Source organism: Orcinus orca, chromosome 1 (assembly GCF_937001465.1).
Source record: "Orcinus orca chromosome 1, mOrcOrc1.1, whole genome shotgun sequence".
Classification (NCBI taxonomy): Eukaryota; Metazoa; Chordata; class Mammalia; order Artiodactyla; family Delphinidae; genus Orcinus; species Orcinus orca.
In genome coordinates, this window is record NC_064559.1 from 212,068,585 (window position 1) to 212,085,863 (window position 17,279).

General features: G+C 67.7%; 2 protein-coding genes across 12 annotated transcripts; both read right to left on the reverse strand.

Moving 5' to 3' along the window:
* Positions 1-153: 153 nt before the first annotated feature.
* On the reverse strand, positions 154-2,895 carry MMP23B (matrix metallopeptidase 23B). Of its 3 annotated transcripts, none has more exons than XM_049696255.1 (8): positions 2,329-2,895; positions 1,854-1,990; positions 1,642-1,781; positions 1,409-1,576; positions 860-1,024; positions 674-784; positions 452-535; positions 154-375 (listed from the first exon to the last, which is right to left on the reverse strand). In XM_049696255.1, exons 1-7 carry the CDS (start codon positions 2,893-2,895, stop codon positions 498-500), a joined length of 1,326 nt encoding a protein of 441 aa, XP_049552212.1. In that variant the 3' UTR covers positions 154-375; positions 452-497. The 3 variants fall into 3 exon arrangements, with proteins under 3 accessions (XP_049552212.1, XP_004272333.3, XP_049552208.1); XM_004272285.3 differs by having other exon boundaries at positions 452-578; XM_049696251.1 differs by having other exon boundaries at positions 452-578; positions 674-1,024.
* Positions 2,896-4,135: 1,240 nt separating this feature from the next.
* Positions 4,136-17,028, reverse strand: MIB2 (MIB E3 ubiquitin protein ligase 2). Of its 9 annotated transcripts, none has more exons than XM_033432676.2 (20): positions 16,378-17,028; positions 14,815-14,970; positions 10,821-11,077; positions 10,559-10,730; positions 9,305-9,411; positions 9,007-9,234; positions 8,705-8,847; positions 8,494-8,589; positions 7,411-7,515; positions 7,164-7,326; positions 6,949-7,082; positions 6,696-6,844; positions 6,455-6,611; positions 6,202-6,362; positions 5,973-6,099; positions 5,645-5,878; positions 5,043-5,221; positions 4,778-4,965; positions 4,632-4,697; positions 4,136-4,460 (listed from the first exon to the last, which is right to left on the reverse strand). In XM_033432676.2, the coding sequence occupies exons 3-20, from the start codon at positions 11,065-11,067 to the stop codon at positions 4,222-4,224; spliced, it is 2,895 nt and encodes a 964-aa protein (XP_033288567.1). In that variant the 5' UTR covers positions 11,068-11,077; positions 14,815-14,970; positions 16,378-17,028; the 3' UTR covers positions 4,136-4,221. The 9 variants fall into 9 exon arrangements, with proteins under 9 accessions (XP_033288567.1, XP_033288562.1, XP_033288569.1 ...); XM_033432671.2 differs by having other exon boundaries at positions 8,494-8,601; positions 16,378-17,027; XM_033432678.2 differs by having other exon boundaries at positions 9,007-9,201; positions 16,378-17,026.
* Positions 17,029-17,279: the final 251 nt, after the last annotated feature.

A 17,279-nucleotide genomic window follows, 5' to 3' on the forward strand; every position in this document is an offset into this window, starting at 1 on the left:
TCGCGTTACCCACTGTTCCAGGCCTGGCCTGGAGAAGCCCGTCTCGGCCTGTCTCTGTGGACGGCATCCTCCCTGCAAGGAACCCGGCTGCAGGCTCCGCACCCCGTGGGCCAAGACTGGCCGCCCACCCTCCCAAGAAAGGGCCAGGAGACGTGAGCGAGAAACTGCTTTATCGGCATCCTCAGCCCTGCGGGCGGCCTTCAGCTCCGCAGGCGGACGCGCCAGGAGTAGGTGCTGAGCACGTGCTGCCGCCGGCGCACCACGCACGTGTAGGTGCCCTCGTTGATGGCGTTGGCGATGATGCTCAGGTGCGCGTCGCCCAGCGCCAGGTAGCCGGGGTAGGAGAACTCCAGGGGCTCCTGGTCCTTGTACCAGCTGCGGGGAGGGCGGAGGGCTGGGCAGGGTCCCGAGTCCCCCGCCCACCCTCGGGCGCCCAGGCAGGGTCACTCACTACACTTTGCCTTTCTTGTGGAGGATCTTCTGGCCGCAGCGGAAGGTCACATTCCTGCCCTCGGGCACCAGCCGGGTTTTGGTCCTGGGGGGCGGTGCGGTGGCAGCCACCGTGGGGAAGGGGAACTCTGCTCATACAGGGTGGGGGGGGGGGGGCGCGGAGGCCACATCAGTACCTGGCGCCCTGGCCAGAGGCAGGCCAGTGCCTGACACCCAAGCTCACCGTAGCAGAAGTCGCAGCTGCTGGGACACAGCCTCTTCATGAGCCTCTGGCGGGCGTCGCAGAAACCCCTCCGCGCCCAGGACGCGCACACGAACAGCCGGTCCAGGCAGCCTGCAGGGGGGCAGCCTGGACTCAGGGCCCGCCCGCCCCGGCCCCTGGCCCCGCCCGGCCCGGTCCCGCACTCACCGTAGAGCCGGTGCAACCCCCACAGCTCGTCCTGCGACAGCGCCTTCCAGCCACGCAGCGTGGCGTTGAGGTGCATGAGCGCCCGGCCGTGCTGCGAGTGCATCAGGCCCAGCGCGTGGCCGATCTCGTGGGCCGCCACGTGCACCAGGTCGGTGAGCCACACGCCTGCGGGCCCCGCCGGTCAGCGCCCGGGACCCGGCCCAGCCCTCCGCCGCCCCCCACCCCCCCCCCGCCCGCCCGCCGGCCTTGCCCCCGAGGCCCGAACAGCTGCTGCAGTGCCGGGAGCCTCCCTCGGGCAGCCGTGGGAAGAAAAGCGTGTTCCAGGCTGGCGAGGTGGTGAGCTGGCCCCCAGGAATGCAGCTCCAGCTCGGGCTCCAGCGGTGTGGGGGGAGGGGGCTTCAGGGCTCCCGGAACCCAGGCTTACGACCTCCTCCCAGCCTGCCCCTGCCCGCCTCCCTGATCCCAAATCCCAGCCATGACACCCCCAAAGCCCTCCCGCTGTGCCCGCCCGTGGTGCGAGGGCCCCACGGGAGGCCAGGCCGGCGTCACCTTTTTTCCAGCTGTAGCGTGTGGGGCCCAGGACCCAGTACTCGCTGTCGTCAAAGTGGATGCCGCCGTGCGGGGGGAAGAAAGCGTGGGCCAGCTCGCCCGTGGGGCCGTCGAAGCAGTGGTGCGTCGGGGAGACCAGGCAGTCCGTGTGGTTGACCGGGTAGAAGCCTGCAGGAGCACGGGGCTGAAAGGGGGCCTTGGGGCGGGGCGGGGACTGGGGGCACGGCGCCCACCTATGCGGAGGTCGCTGGGCTGCTCAGGGGCCACCTCGCGGAAGCTGAAGGGGGACACGTCACTCCACATGCGGAAGGCGGCGGCCAGGCCCCGCCGGGTCTCTCTGGGGCTGAGCAGGTTCCTCGGGAAAGAGAGGATCCTGGGGTGGGAGTCATGGTCAGGGGTGGCAGCCAGGCAGCACCGCCCCCCCCCCCCAGGGCCAGGGTCGCACCTGTATGTGAGGTTGAAGTGGTCCCAGTGCAGCCGGGTCGGGGTCAGCGTGTAGCGGCGTCTGCGGGGCGCTGGGGGGTGCGGCGGGCCAAGGCTTGGGGTGGTGAGCACACCCGCGGTCGGGGGCACAGCGTCTCCCTTCGAGGGAAGCAAGTGCCCCGTGGGGAGGCAGCAGGGACTGTCCCCAAGCCGCGAGGAAATGGACCTCGAAGGATGGGAGGGCGCGCGCTCCAGGGAGCGCTGGCGCTCTCTCCAGGGAGGGACTCCTTTGTCTTTCGGCATTTTCTGGTTTTCCACCCCGAGCCAGGGCTACTTAACAGCCAGAAAGAAAAACGTTGCTAAAAACAGGCCAGGTCGGAGTGGGCGGAGCTGCCGGCAGATGCTGCCCCCCACCCCCCCTTCAACGGACGCGGACTCGCCGACTCAGGCCCGGACGGTCAGCCGGGGCCGACTCGCCCGCTCCCGCGCCCTCTCACCTGCGCTGCGCTCGCCACGGGCCGGTTCCCCAGGGCCCCCGGCCGGGCCAGCAGCACGAGCGTGGGGAGGAGGCACAGCGCGCCCAGCACGGCTCCGAGAAGGCGGGCCCGGTCGTGGGCCCCCGACGCCGCTGAGGGGACGCAGGCCCCGCGGCCCATGGCGCCTGCGGAATCGCTGTCGGGGCTCAGGCGGCGGGGCAGCGCGGCGGCGGCTCGGGTTACAGCCCTGAGGGGGAGGGCGCGCGGCTGCCCCGAAGGGAACCAGCTGGCCGCCTGCTGTCGGGAGCACCCCCGACACCTCCAGCCTGGGGTGCGGGGACCCGGGCCTGTGGGTCGGTGGCGGTGGCCTGGGCAGGGCCAACTGGGCGGGGTCACTTGGCGGGGGTGGGGGTGGTGGTGCGAGGAGGGCCCTGGACGCCAGGGAAGGGACGGACACCGGGGGCTTGGGCTTAGGCAGGAGTGGTCAGCCGGGTCCCCAGACTCGCTGAGAGTGGACTGACCTGGCAGCTTCTCTCCCAAACGGAGTGCCCCTGGGCACCGGATGAGACCCGGCAGTGGGACCTGCATCCCGGCCAGCTCGGGACAAGTCCCCTGCAGGCGCTGGCTGACAGGGACCCCACGAGAGGGGAGGGATGCGACGGGAGGGGACGTGGCAAGTGAGTACCGGGCTGAGGAAGAGGGAGAAGGAGGCGCCTGCGGAGCAAGGCTTGGGGTGCCAGGAGGGAGGAGGACCTGCAGGGGCCAGCGGAAGGACCCATGGAGGGCGACAGGGACAGCGCACGAGGGGCGGGGGAGCGCGGGGGGGGGGGGCGCCGCAGGAATCCCCACCAGGCGCTGCCTGCCGAGCGCGCGCAGGGCCGAAGTCTGAACGGTCCTGGGTTGGGGCTGGGGCACCGGGTGTCATGGGGGCGGGAGACTCGACGGGACGACTTTCAGGTCATGCCTGACTGAGGAGCTAAGCCAGGCGGGATGTAGGCGAGGGCGCCTCTGGGCTTGGGGAACCGGGATCCTGGGTGGGACGGGCCTCCCGCCGGGGCGGAGCGGCCGGGGGGAGGGGAGATGGGGTGGGGGCTGGGCCGAGCCAGAGGAGGCGCGGGGGCGGGGCGGGGAGGGGGTCTGGCCCTCCCTGTTCTCCACCCAGGCCTTGAGCCCAGAGTGACAGTGGCGCGCCGCCGGGCCAGCGGGGTCAGCGCCAAGTGGCTGGCTGGCAGCCTTGAGGCTCCGGGGGAGCACTTCGGCGGTTCTTGGAAAGCGCCCGGCCGCAGGGCCCAGACCAGGGCAGTGCCCGCCTCCCCCACGGCTAAACGCTTGCGCCGACACACCGACCGTCTCTGTCCTGTGCTCTGCCCTACTCCCCAGGTCCGCGTTCCACCTCCCACACTCAGTGGTCCTGAAACCCTGCCGGGGCTTCTGGCTCGAATCGGAGGCCTCGCCCAACTCCCCGCTTAGCCAGGACTGCACAGCCCGCCACGAGGCCGGGTTCTGCTTTGGCCAAAGTCTGCCGTCTCCACAGCCCGCCCCAGGCGCAGGGAGGAGGCGCTGCTGGGGTTTCGGTCCAACCAGTGTTCTTGGACGACACCGCGAGCCCGGGCCCCATCCTTTCTGGCCCAGAGACCGGGATCCTGGCAGGACTCTGGACCCGTGAGTCCTGGGAAGAAGAGCAGGACACGCAGGTCGGGAGGGGCCAGGCGGGGCCTCTGGCCGAAGCGCAAAGCCCAGCGCCGGGCCAACGGCGGAAGAGGCCAGGTCGGGATGGTCCGGGGTGGGGGACCCACGGCCCTGCCCCAGGCAGGCAACCAGGCGCAAAGTCCATTAATCTTTTTATAAAATACAGAGTAGGGGCTTGCGAAGGCGGTCGCGGGGCGTGGCCCCGGACGAGGCAGGGGGCGCGGGCTACACGAAGATCTGGATGCGGTCGCGGATGGGCTGGCGGCAGATGGGGCAGGCGCTGAGCGCAGCGCCGCAGGGCGCGCAGGCGCCGTGACCGCACTGGAACACGAGGCGGATGTGGCTGTCGATGCAGATGGGGCAGGTGATGCGCTCCTCCATCTGCCGGTAGCGGCTCTGCAGCTCCTCCACCAGCTGCCGCGGTGGGCCAGGGGTGGGGGCGGCGCTGACCACCTCCGTGCCGTCTGCGGGAAGGGGTCCCGGTCAGAGGCAGGGGCTGTGGAGGCCCGGGGCCTGGGGGAGAACCGCGGGTAGGAGCGTGGGCCACGACAGGGGACGGAGCCGTGAACCGCGGGGCGACGTGCAGCGGCCCACACGGGGGGGGGGGGGGGGGTGGGGGGGGCGGCGAGCCCCACCTGGGCGCAGCTTCTTGACGATGACCGCCTGGCACCTGATGCACTTCTTCATCCTGTGGGCGCACTCTGCGGGGGAGCGCACGGCTGAGCGAGGCCCCCCAGCCCGGTCGCCGCACCCCCGCCCCGCCCCTGCCCCCTGCACTCACCCTCACACACCGTGCGGTGCTGGCAAGGCGAGAACAGCACCAACAGCGCCAGCTCCGAACACACCAGGCACTCAGCGGCCTCGGGCCCGGACGGCGCAGTGACGTGCAGGTTGGTAACAGTGTTGGGGGCACTGAGCGCCAGCCTTGGGCCCTGGGCCGCGCCCCCGCCGCCGCCAGCCTGCCGCTCCCTGCGTGGGCAGAAGGGGCTTGAAAGGGCCCAGGGCTGCGGGCGGCCCGCCCCCGGCCCCCGGCCCCGCCTGCTCACCGGAAGCGCTGGGCACAGCCCTGCAGGGCTTTGAGCAGGCGGCCCTCAGCTGCCAGGTCCAGCGGGCTCCGGCCGCGGTGGTTGGCGTAGCTCAGGTCGGCGCCCTCCAGCGCCAAGAAGCAGGCGACCGCCGCGCCCGCCGTCAGCTCCGTGCTGCCCGGAAGGCCCGAGGCCTGTAGCTGGGTGGCAGGACAGACGACGTGAGGGTGGGCGCCTGGGAACACTGGCCTGGAGGGAGCCGGGCTGGCACCGGGCTTCAGAGGCCTGGGCCCCGCCCGAGACCCCCGGAGCCGCCAGAGGCAGGCGGGTAAAGGCCCCTGCCGGCAGAGGGGCCCGGGTCCTGACACACGACCCCCGCCCATACGGCACCCCACCCCCTTTCCCAGGCTGGTCTGAAGCACAGAATCTCAGGAACACTGGCCACATGGCGGTGACTGGGCTCGCAGAAGACACCGCCTGCAAACCACTGCGGCCCGGGCTGTCCCACCCTGAGAGGGCCTGGTCAGGGCTGTCCCCGAAGGTGGAGGTGGGCAGAGGACCCAGGGGCCTGCAGCCAGGTGCCACGGCCCACCTCTCAAGCACCCAGAGTCACGCTTCCTCACCCTTGACAGCAGCTGCAAGGCCCCTGGGTCCCCCCCGGCCCCATCAGTCGCCAGGGGCAGCAGCTGGTGACGCTGCAGTGCCACATGCAGAGCTGTGTCCCCCTCCTCGTCCTCGGCATTGACGCTGCAGCCAGCGTCCACCAGCAGCGGCACCAGCCCCACGTGGGCCTGCTGCACAGCCAGGTGCAGCGGGGACTGGAGCTTACGGTTGCGAACATTCACGTCACAATGGCCCTGGGGGGTGGGGGTGGGTACAGGCTCAGCCCAGGGACCCTGGTGGGCCCTGACACCCCGGTCCCCGGGCCCGCCCAGGACCCTGCGTCCACACCTCTCGGATGAGAACCTGGGCCACCTCCCTGTGGTCGTTCAGGGCGGCCAGGTGCAGCGCTGTGAACCCATCCTCCTTCTTGGCGTCCACCAGCTGCCGGGCCCGCACCAGAATCCTTCTGACGGCTCTGCGGGAGCAGGGAGACGCGTCTGGGGTCAGGGGCGACCCCAGAGTGGCCCGGCAGCACCGCAGGACCTGGCTGCTGGCTATGCGTCCACCCCAAACTCACAATGTGTGGCCTTTGAGGGACGCATGGTGCAGCAGGGTGAAGCCTTGGCTGTTCGTGGCAGTGACGTCGATGCCCGGCACCTCGGTGAGGACCTCCACGATGCCGCTGGCGCCAGTGCCCGCCGAGATGGCACAGTGCAGGGGCGTGTCAGCATGGGCGTCCTGCCGGTGGTGGGCCAGTGATCACTTGGCAAGAAGATCTTGGCCACTGCCTCCTTGACCCCAGGGATAGGGCCAGGGGACCCAGCACTCACGGGCAGGTTGACGTCACAGCCGCACTCACAGAGGACCCTCACCACCTCCAGGAAGCCCCTCTGCACGGCCACGTGCAGCGCCGAGCTCCGGGTGCCGTTAAGAGTGTTGGCCCCGCAACCCCAGCTCAGGAGCACCCGGGCGGCCTCGGGCTGGTTCCTGGCGGGAGAGGAAGCAGGAGGGGCGCTGTGCCCACTGGCTGGACCTGTAGGCCCGGCCCCCCGCGCCCCGGCCAGGCCTCACCCCAGCGCCGCGTAGTGCAGCGCCGTGCTGCCCTCGTCGTCCGGCAGGTCCACGCCCGCCCGAGCCTGCAGCAGCAGCCGCACCAGCTCCACCTGGCCTAGGTAGGCAGCCACCTGCAGGGCGGTCCTGCCATGGTTCTTGGTGTCCACCTGCCGGGAGGGCAGAGAGTTAGCCCCCGGCCCCGCCCCTCCCGCTGGGGCTGGTGGGGCCGGGGCGGGGGTGGGGGCAGCGGGGGCTGGTCTCAGGAACTTGCCTGCTCCGGGTGCCGCCGCAGTAGGTCCAGAGCCCGGGCCACGTTGCCCAGGGCCACCTCCACCACCAGCCTCCCCGGGTGCTCCAGGTCACTCTTCTGGGCTCGAAGCTTGTCCAGGACAACACTCAGGGAGCCTGGGGAGGGCAGGGCCGAGGTTCGGTGGTGGCCAGGGGCGGCCCCGCCCCCCACCAGCCGCCCGCGCTGGATGCCCTCACTTTTGTTCTCCCGGGCGCGCTCGGCCACGTCCAGGTTGGCGTCCTCCTCAGGCCGGTAGGCCACCAGGCAGGAGGGGCTGAAGGTCCACAGCTTACCGCTGACCAGCACACCCAAGTTCCCATCTCCGAAAACCTTCAGTACTCTCCCGATGTGGCCCAGAGCCTGGGTGGGGAGAGGGCGGGGTCTCAGGTGGGCCTCCCAGGGGCGAGGGAGCTGGGGGTGGGGAGGCAGGGCTGAGGGACTCACGGGGGCCATGTCATCTGTCCACTCGCCATGCCCGGCCTGCAGCCGCTTCACCATGTCGAGGTCGTCAATGACCCGCACAACGTCACCCACCGAGCAGGAGTTGTGCTGAGTGACAGAGAAGCATGTGAGGGGCCCCCGGCAGGTGTGGCTGCCTGGGGTCGTAGAGCAGGAGAGCACCCCCACCCAGCTCCACAGGACAGGCCTGGACAGGACCCCAGCCCCTGCCCGAAAGCACAGCCGGAGGGTCTGGCCCGATAAGGGCAACAGGTCACCAGGGCAGCCCTTGCTGGCCTAGCCTCAGAGCCATGCGGGTGACAGCCAGAGAGGCAGCGGACATCAGCATCTAGACGGGACAGAAGCCAGCGTGGGGGGGGGGGGGGTGCAGGCCAGGGTGGGCCTGTCCCTGCACACTGACGGGGAGCGGGCAGCACAGCCAAGACCAGACTAGCCTGGCTCGGGGGAGGGGGGCCCACAGGATGACCGGGGGCCAGGCCGGAACAGCACAGAGGGGGTCAGGGCTGCATCTCCCCCACCCCCAAACCTTTCCTAGCAACTCACTCCTCACCCGTGCCCTCGTGGGTACAGAGATCACTCTACAAACCACCTGTCCTATGACCCCACCATCCCCCATCCTTGAAGGCAGATGTGCCCCAGCAGTCCCAGAGCCGAGTGCTGGCGCTGCCCCCGCCCAGGTGCCATCACTGGACACGCCGCTGCCCCCCACGCCCTCCATCCCTCATCCAAGGGATACTGCTTCCCAGACAGCTCTCACCACGCCCACCCCGCCCTCCTAAGAAAGTACCCCAACCCGCCACCTCCTGCCTGTGAGGCTGCAGAGGCCCCTCTGGCCCTCAGAACAGATGTTCGCGCCTGACCTGCTGCCCCGGCTTCCAACAGCTCCCCGCGGCCCCCACCCCCGTGCCTCACACCAGGGTCCCCTCTCCTTGGACCTAGTCCCCTCTGGACCCCACCATGCCCTCCCCTCTTCCTTCAGGGCCCGAGGGAGGCACTCCCAGGGCCAAGCCAGCACGTTGAAGGGGGTACGGAAGTGAGCAGAGGGGCTCAGCCCGGCCCCCCATGCACCTTGGTGAGAGCCCCAGGGTGGAAGGTCCAGCGGGTCTTGTGGCTGAACTGCACACGCACGTCCCCACGGTCCGTGATGCGGTGTACGGTGCCCATCTGTCCGATACACTGCAGCGGGTCACGGAGGCTGTGGCCAGGTGGAGCACGAGGGCGGGGGTCCAGAGGATGTGGGGGGGGGGGGCATGGGGATTTGGCAGGTGGGGCGGCTCACCTTGGCCATCCGGGGGTTCCATCCGCCGTGGCCTTCCTGCATGTCCCTCAGGATGTCTGCATCCAGCAGACACTTGACCTTGTCCCCGTGCTGGAAGGGCTGGCCGTCAGCACTCACCCTGCGCTGCAGCTCTGCAGGCTTGCCTGGGAACGAGGTGGCAGGCCCAGCTCACAAGGGTCCCTCCGCCCCCACCCCTCCCCTCCCCTCAGTGACTTCACAGGCTACCCGTGGCCCAGGGCTGCCGCTGAGGCTCAGCCAGGACAGAGAGCAACTGGGTGGGTGTCAGTGGGGCCCGCCCATACCGAGCCTCGGGAGATGCTCCCTGTAGTAGAAGCCGCCAGCTGCCTCGCCCACACACTTGAGGTCCACCTTGCCCTTGTGGCCCACGCGGTACACGTTGGTGGTGCCGTCGGCCCATGTCACGCTGGCCACACTCCGGCCCGTCTCCACATCCCAGCCACGGATGTCCACCACTCGGCCTGGCTTCCCTTCCCCTCCTGGGAGACAGTGGCCCCACCAGCAGACTAAGCCTGCGCCACGGGGATGAGCCATGGCCAGTGGCAGCCCAGCCCCCACCTTCCCACCCTGGACCCCACTCACCATCCTGCGAACCCCACTCCCAGTCGGGACCCCGAACCACCTTCGCTCCCTGGAAGATGCCCCTTAACGGGATCCTTGGGAGGCCCTGGCGGGGACTCAGCGTGACCCTACGAGAGAGAGAGTGGGTCCCAGGCCATGGGAGCAACCGTGCAACAGAGCAGGCGACCGGCTCTGCCAGCCTTGCTCCTCCACTCCCAGCCCTGGAATCTAAAGGATGGGGCGCCGCCAGCTCCCAGGCCCAGCTCTCCCTCCCCCCGGAGCAACTGGTCCCACAGGTCAATGCCCTCCACACTCTGGGTCTAGAGTGGGGCTGCGGCCCAGGTCCCTCCAGGAGACCTTTTTTTTTTTTTCAATTTGGCCACGCCGTGCAGCTTGTGGGATCTTAATTCCCCGACCAGGGATTGAACCCGCACCCTCGGCAGTGAGAATGCAGAGTCCTAACCACCGGACTGCCAGGGAAGTCCCTGGGGGACCTTTCACGATGTCAGGCGAGAAGGGCGCCCCAGGCCCACCCTCACCACACCCCCTCTACGTGCGCTCACGCCAGACCTGCTACCTCCCGTTAGAGCTGACCCCAGAGCTCAGCGCACGGCCTGGCCCAGGGAAGCTCAGCACGTGGGAAGCAGAGGAGTGAGCAGGGCCGGCTTGGCCTGAGGCGCCCGGACAGCTGATCCTGGTTCCCACACTGGCCAGGGGCGGCTGGGACGTGGAGCACACCCCTCCCCTCCGTGTGTGGGGGGTGTCAAGGAGGCGAGGGCAACAGCGCAGGGAACAGGGGTGCACCTCTGGGCACCCACGCAGCCCAGTGGACTCCTCCCCGGCCTGGTCCCCCCACCCCGACCACAGCAAGGGAGCCTGCCAGCCAGGCCAACAGCACCTCCACAGGTGCGGACGCCGGCAGCACACTCCAGGCAGGCCACCCTCAGCGCCCCGGCCACGGCGGCACTGGGGGACCACTGGGGAGCCTGGCTCTAGGAGGGGCCCGGGACACCGGAGAAGGCCCCATTCACAGCACCCATCTGCGCAGACCTGCCCGGTGGACACGGTTGCCTTCTGCAGGGGGTAGGGACTGGTGTCAATGCCCAGGCTCCCCGGCATGACCACGACCCTGGCCACTCCTCCAGGAAATGGCTCAGGAAGGACTCGACCTGTACCCTGGGGAGTGGCCAGCGGGAGGCAGCTCCAGTCCTCGGGGACCAAGGCCGCTCGGATGTCAGAGTCCGCGCCCACACCGGGGTCGGCAGGGGAACTCACGGGCGCGAGTGGGCCGTCTCGTAGCGCTCGAAGGCGTGGGCCACGTCGTGCTTGTTGTGCATGTAGCACTGCGTGCAGAGATCGTAGTCGAAGCAGACGCGGCACTTCCAGCGCATGCCCCGCAGCCCGTGCTTCTTGCAGCAGTCGCAGATAATGTTGGGGTGGCGGACGCCTGCGGGCGGGCAGCGTCAGGGGGCGCCGCGCGGCCCCGCCCCTCTGCCCGGCCCCGCCCCCTCCAGCCCCGCCCCCGGGGCCCGCGCACCGATCTGGGCGTTGTCGTAGAGCAGCAGGTCATGCGCGCCCTGGTAGCCCGCGCGGTAGTTGGTGCGCGTGCCGTGGTCCCACTGCACGACCACCGTGCGGTCGGGGGTCGAAGGGCTGCCGTGGCGGCCGAGCTCCACCACCGTGCCCACGCCGCCCTCGCCGCCGTCCTGCTGGCCCCACTTCCAGTCCACGCCGCGTACCACGCGCATGCCCACCTGCACGCCCGCCTGGGGGTCTGGCTCCATGGTGGGAGACCTGCGGGCAGAGGGCACCCTCAGGCCACATCGAGAAGGCCACACGGGCTTGCACCAGTTCTGAGAGGGCTTCCAGGGAGAGATGGATGGGAACGGGGGTGGGGTGGAACACGGGGAATGCCCTGGGGCTGGAGGGGGGCCCGTGCAGGAGAGACCAAAGGGGGCCCACGTGGCCACCCGCCAGCAGCACGGGAGACCAGCTGCAAAAGCAGAGGTGGGCCCGTCCTGGAGGGAGGGTGGGACACCTCTTTGAAAAGGGCCTGCGAGCCGCTGTGGGGAGCTGGAGCAGAAGTGTGGGGGACATCCTGGTGACAGGGCTGCAGGTCCCCAGGGAACCAGGGGACAAGACTCGGCTGAGAGGAGGGTCTGCCCGCACTAGCAGATTCGGTTCTGGGTGGCTGGCGTACAGGGGGCCGCCAGGATTGCACACATCAACATGAAAGGTAAGACAATAAAACTTCCCGAAGAAAGCAAACTTTCTTTGTGTAGCCAACTGAGAAGCTGGACGGCACTTAAGCCTGGAGAGGCAGCAACACGTACGCCAGCCACAAAGGCCCTGTACCTGGAGTGTGGAAGGAGGGCCTGCAGATCTCATGCACAAAGCAGACAACCCAAGAGAAAACAGGAAAACGCTGGAACAGGTGCCCCCAGCAGCTAACACACACAGGGTCTGCTGCCACCCACAGCCCAGTGGGCAGTGCTGCGTGGTCCTTCTCCGAGAAGCGTCGGCCGGCCACCCCAGGCAGGCCCTGACGGAGGTGGCGTTGTTCACAGCAGCGCCCGCCCCGAGTGCTCAAGGGTGAACTGGGTCGTGACACGTGAGTTACCTCCAAGAAAGCACAAACCACAGCACTACACACAGCAAAGCTCACAGACGCGTATTCAAGGAAAGAAGCCACGAGCCTGATTCCACCAATAGAAAGTTCACAAATGGGACAGACAAATCCAGGGCACCAGAGTCAGGGAGACAGCAGCGGAGGCGGTCACGGGGGACTTGGGCCCAGGGGAACATACTACTTCCTGATCTGGGTGCCAATTATACGCGTGTTCACTTTGCTAACTTGGATCACTTATGACCTGGGCCTCCCTGTATATGTGATTCCTCAATAAATTTTTTTACGACATGAATGGATGTGGACAACGCCTGAGATGTTAAATCAACAGGACCTGATGCGGGAGAGGGCTCAGGGCTCCAGGACTGGAGGGGGCGGTCGCCGCTCCATCTCTGGAGACTGAGCCTCTGCAGTGGAGCGGGCTCTCGGGTAGCATCGGGACCCCGAGGCTGGGGAGACGCTAGCCTGGGGCCCCCAGCAGTCCCACTGCAGAGCTCCTGGGATGCCAGAGGGAGACCTTGAGGCTGGCTGGGGTGCAGCTGGTTCCTGTTAGCGCCCAGTGGCCCAGCGAAGCCACAGGCCACCAGGCCAGCCCAGAGCTTAGCCAGCAACAAGAAAACCACACGTCACCCCTCCACCTGGACCCCGCCCCCCCAGCCCAAAACTCAGAATCCCAGGCCTGAGCCCACAGGTCATCTGACGGCCACCGTCTGTCCAGCCCCACCTTGAGGTCTGCGCCAGCACAGGGTGTGCAGGGGAGGGGCACTGCCCACAGGGCGAGGCTCCTGGTCAATGCCCAGCCTAGGGTCCAAGTGAAGGACCCTCAGATTCTCAGCAGCATGAACTGCTCAGCCAGCTCGGCTTCTGCAAGTCCCCCTGCCTCCCGGGCAGGCATCTGTGACCGCTCCTGCCTCACCCCTCCCAAGACCGCCAGGGCTTCCAGACGCAGGTGGACGATCTAAAAGGACGTGCCTTCCCAACCCGGTGGCCAATCTCCTCAGGGAAACCACTCGCTGCTCATTCACCTGGCCGGCTGACCCCCCCCCGGGGCCATGCCACCTCCGTCTCCTGCCGCCCTCCAGCCACCCTCCCCTCTGTGGTCTCTGGCCCCTGCAAAGATGGGGCACCAGGGCTTCGCCGTCCTTCCTGCCACAGCAAGAAGGCCACACGAGAATGCCCGTGGCTCTTCACTGCCAGCGAGCCCCAGACGAGGGGTGAGGGCCTGTGGGCCGCCACCTCGCAGGGCGGGCCGTTCACGTGTGGCCTTGGCCTCCTGCTTGGTGTCTCTCCGTCAGCAGATGCCACACGTGTCTGACTCAGGCAGAGCAACACAGCCTGAGCCAGTGGCCCAGTGGCTTAGTGGTGGCGCTGCCGCTTAGGGCACAGGCCCTGTCATGGTCAGGCTGCCAACCTCAGCCAGATGGCACAAGCCCTCCTCCCCGCCGGGAGCCTCCAGAATTGGTCGTGGCCCGTGGGCAGTGCTGAGCTGCCTCTCGCCCTTCCCAGGCGCGCCTGTTGAGCCAGTCAGACTCGACCTCGTTCCAGGCAACCACAGACCCAAACAAGTGTGGGGAGACAGGCCCAACGAGAGACCCCTGCTAGCAAGGGGCAGGCCATCTGCAGGGCCAGAAACTGGCCCTACGCTGCGATAAAGGGGCAGGAAAGGACGCCAGTCCCACGAGCCGGCACTGTGGCCCTTCTGCAGCCAGTGGCACGCCTTCTGCCTGTGAGCCCAGCCCCTCCGCCTGCCGGGCCAGCTGTCACCCCCACCCTCTTGGCAGCCTACAGACCCACCGGCCACAGGCTGCAGAACCATCTCCATCAAGACAGGGGACGGGGAGCGGACCCCCTGAGCAGGATATCAGGTGTGCCCAGTGCCTGGCTCTGCCCTCAGGGGAATGGTCAGAGAGCGAACAGAGGGTGGAGGACGCCCAGCAGGGCCTGTGGGAAAACAGGACCAAGTCCCAGCCAGCAGTGGCTCCCCCGGGGCACCAGGGAAGTCCAGCCTGTCGCGAGAAGCACCTCTGACCAGCACCTGCTGCCTTCACACCCCTATTTGAGCACAGCCAGACAGCTCTCCAGTGCTGGCCAGCAGCCTCCCTGCTCCCCAAGGATGCCCCTCCCGGGAGCCCACAGGCCCACAGGGGACAGAGCCAAAAGGACTCGCTGAGTCTCGGGCTTCCTCCCACGCAGACCAATGGCCCTTGAGGAGGACGGTGAGAAGACAGGAGCAGCCCGCCCTGCGGCACCCACAGCCTGGGAGCCTCTCCACCTCCCCTCCACGCTCCAGCCCTGGGGGGCCCGGGGCTGGCCCTCAGCCGCAGCACCCGCGCCCAGCCTGGCGTCACCCGGCCTGGGGCCTGAGCAGGGCCCCCAGAGACGCCTCCCTGCTCGCCCTACTGGCTCCCGGGCCTCAGCGCTTGGGCACAGCATAGCAGGACCCTTGTCAAGCAGGCCAGGTGCCTTTCCAGGCCTCTCTGCCACTTTCCTCCCGCCACGTGCTTGGTCTTTGTCACTGTTGTCACCAGGGCCCAGCAGATGGCCGCTCGTGCTCCGTGTGACCTCAGGTCCCCGGCCTGCCCAGTGTCAGGGGTCACTACCTCACCTCGGAAGGTGCCACCCGGGTGTGAGGAGAGGGGGTGGCCAGCGAGGAATGGATCGGGGTCAGGAGCAGGGGGGCAGCGAAGAAACCCTGAGGGGCTAGGGAGGAAGGGGACCCCCGTTTCAGTGCGAAATTCACCCAAAGAATTCTTCCTTCTTCTTCCTTTGCCAGAAACGCCGTACTTTAACGTCTTCCTCAGAGCTCACAGGCCACCCCTGGCTGGCACCGGAACCCCCCGAGGCCGACACTATGAGGGTTTACGATGACCCTGAAGCGCTCCAGGTGCGAGCAGTCGGCACTTACCTTACAGCACACACCAGCCTCTCGTCAGCATCCCGGATGCTTAGCTGCTCTTTCGTGGGTCATGGGTTTGCTCAGACACCAAGATTTCCTGTTGGAAACTAGAAGCGACTGCCGACGCAGAACACAGCAAACCAAACAGGTAGCCAGCCAGCAAGTCTGGGGAAACATGGTTTTTAAAAGGCAGTTTTACACTTTTAGTATTTACCTTCGCAACCAAACAGGTGGACACCTGGATCTGCTCTGTTGGTTTACTAGTTTCTCTTTTCACAAGAAACTTGCGTCTCTTGGAATGCAGAACTATTTCTAAAGCACACATTGGGACAGTAGAGAAATAAGGTGTTTGCCCTATTTGGACAATTTCATCGGATAAACTTCAACAAGCCGCAAAGATGAAATCCATTTAGCTAGCGAGCTGGCAAACTGCCTTTACTGAGAAGAATAAAGTTGTGTGCTGACTGCTCACGACCAGAGGCTGCCACTCCTTCCCCGGCACCTCCGGCTGGGCTGGTGATGCTGTTTAAATCCACACCATGTGTGGCACAGTCAACTGGCAAGACTTGGTGACTCACAGTCTCCGGTCATGCGGCAGCTCTGGCTAAGGCAGAGGTGGCCATCCTGGGTGCCCAGGGAGTCTGGCCCCTCAGAGACCAGGTGAAGCCCTGAGACCCGACTTGGCCCAGTACAAACACACCAGCTGGGGGAAGGCCCGAAGGAAGTAGAGGGAGGTCATCACCCAAATCTTGGCCACCCAGATGGAAGCCCTCAGGCACCCTGCACACTGCGGTGTCACGACCCAGCCACTGCACAGGGCCAATCTTGGACGGGAGCACAACCTTCAGATACTTGTTGCACCTGCAGCAACAGGCCAAAGTGAGAAGGCAAGACGAGGGCACCTGCCAGGAAGGACCAGCTTTGCCAGGGCTCCCACTCTCACGCTGCCTCATCCCCAGCCCCGCTGGGCCCCCCAGGACCCTGTCTGGCACCTTTGCTTATTGCCTCTATTGGCTCTGAGCTCAGAGGGAGAGGCAGGATTATCTACCACCCCACCACCCCAGAGACACGCTCAAAAACAAGCAAAGACCCTCTGACATAGCATCAGACAGAATCCGAGCCCCTCAAGAGCTCACCTGTCCAGCTGTTCCGACGCCCCCCGCCCGCCCAGAGACTGGTGGGCTGCAGCCCTGATGTCTGGAGACTTGCGGACTGGCCTCGAGCCTTGCTGAGCTTCAGCGCAAGCCCTGTGCCATCCGACCCTGCGGCGGCGGGGACATGCCAAGACGCACAATCTACACGCCCGCTGTCCACAGGCTCATTCCCGGGCCCACGACCACGACCCCAGAGCTGCCCCAGGGGCCTGGCTCCTGCCCTGCAGGGCTCCCTGGGGTCTGGGGCCGCCGGGGATGGGGTCGGAGGGCTGGCGAACGGCAAGGCCCCGGGCTGAGCCTTGGACTCGAGCAGCTGGCCTGCGGGGGGGCGGGGCTGGACAGGCTGGGCCGGGCGCCCGCCCCGAAACTGACTCCCCCCTCACTCCCTGGGGTCCGCCCCGCCCCTGTCATTCGTCACCTTCCTCAGGAAGCCGCCCCGGGCCCCCGCCGCTGCCAGTCCCCGGCCCTGGTGCCCTTGTCTACCCCTCCACTTGCCCCGAAGTTTGCGTCCCGCCTGCTTCGCGTGGGGGCTCCGGGGGCCTGAAGAGAGCCGAGACTGTCAGCCGGCCGACTGCGGCCTCAGTGTGTGCGGCGGCCGGCCAGCGAGCTAGGCTGCTCAGAGTCAGCCAACCAGCCAGGCCGCCCCGCTTCGCCGCGCAGCACCAGAGCCCACCGGCCAAGGCCGCCCGAAGCCCCCGGCGCTTGGAGCTCTGGGGCCGCCGCGAGGCCTGCCGGGACTTGTAGTCCGCAGCCCGCTAAGACCGTGGCCGGGGGGCGGGTCCGAACCACAACTCCCAGGAGGGCAGACAGCGCCGTGACGTAACGGGGGCGAGGGCGTGAGCTACGGCTCCAGTCCCGCCCTGATTGGGAGAGGGGGACCTCCAGCTCTGCTTTCCCGGGAAGGGTTCGGGTCGGCTGTTCGTCGCCTGACTGGGGATGGGCTCGCGTCTGACAGCGTGTGCGCACGTCGTCAGAGGGATGCGGACTGCAGGCTGTGGCGACTCTAGGGCCTCTCACAACCCGGGGCCGCGGCCCGGAGGGCGCGGGCACACTGCCACCCAGAGCCTCCCGGGCTACCGAAGACTGCGCACGCGCGGGCGCGGGATGCGCGAACCAGGCGGCCTTGCCTTTGCGCGGAGGGGCGGGGCCTGAGGCGGAAGTGCGTCACCCTTGCCCTACCCTACGTGGCGCCGCTGAGTTCGGAGACGCGTTCGGTTGCCGTGGAGACCCGCTAGGCCGGGTCTCCAGGGCGTAGAAATGAGAAGTTGTTACAGCCAACTCCTTTTGACTTGACTTATTTTATAATCGAAGTCACGTAAT

What these genes read in the sequence shown, in the direction of transcription:
- MMP23B (XM_049696251.1), bottom strand. Translation starts at nt 2,895, where the DNA reads ATGCAGGTCCCACTGCCGGGTCTCATCCGGTGCCCAGGGGCACTCCGT. An exon ending in CCGTGGCGAGCGCAGCGCAG is followed by an intron (nt 1,991 to 2,328) that starts GTGAGAGGGCGC and finishes CTTCCCTCGAAG; the next exon opens with GGAGACGCTGTGCCCCCGAC. An exon ending in ACGCTACAGCTGGAAAAAAG is followed by an intron (nt 1,025 to 1,408) that starts GTGACGCCGGCC and finishes CGGGGCCCGCAG; the next exon opens with GCGTGTGGCTCACCGACCTG.
- MIB2 (XM_033432671.2), bottom strand. Translation starts at nt 11,067, where the DNA reads ATGGAGCCAGACCCCCAGGCGGGCGTGCAGGTGGGCATGCGCGTGGTA. An exon ending in GAGACGGCCCACTCGCGCCC is followed by an intron (nt 9,412 to 10,558) that starts GTGAGTTCCCCT and finishes TCTCTCTCGTAG; the next exon opens with GGTCACGCTGAGTCCCCGCC. An exon ending in CGTCAAGAAGCTGCGCCCAG is followed by an intron (nt 4,461 to 4,631) that starts GTGGGGCTCGCC and finishes CCCTTCCCGCAG; the next exon opens with ACGGCACGGAGGTGGTCAGC.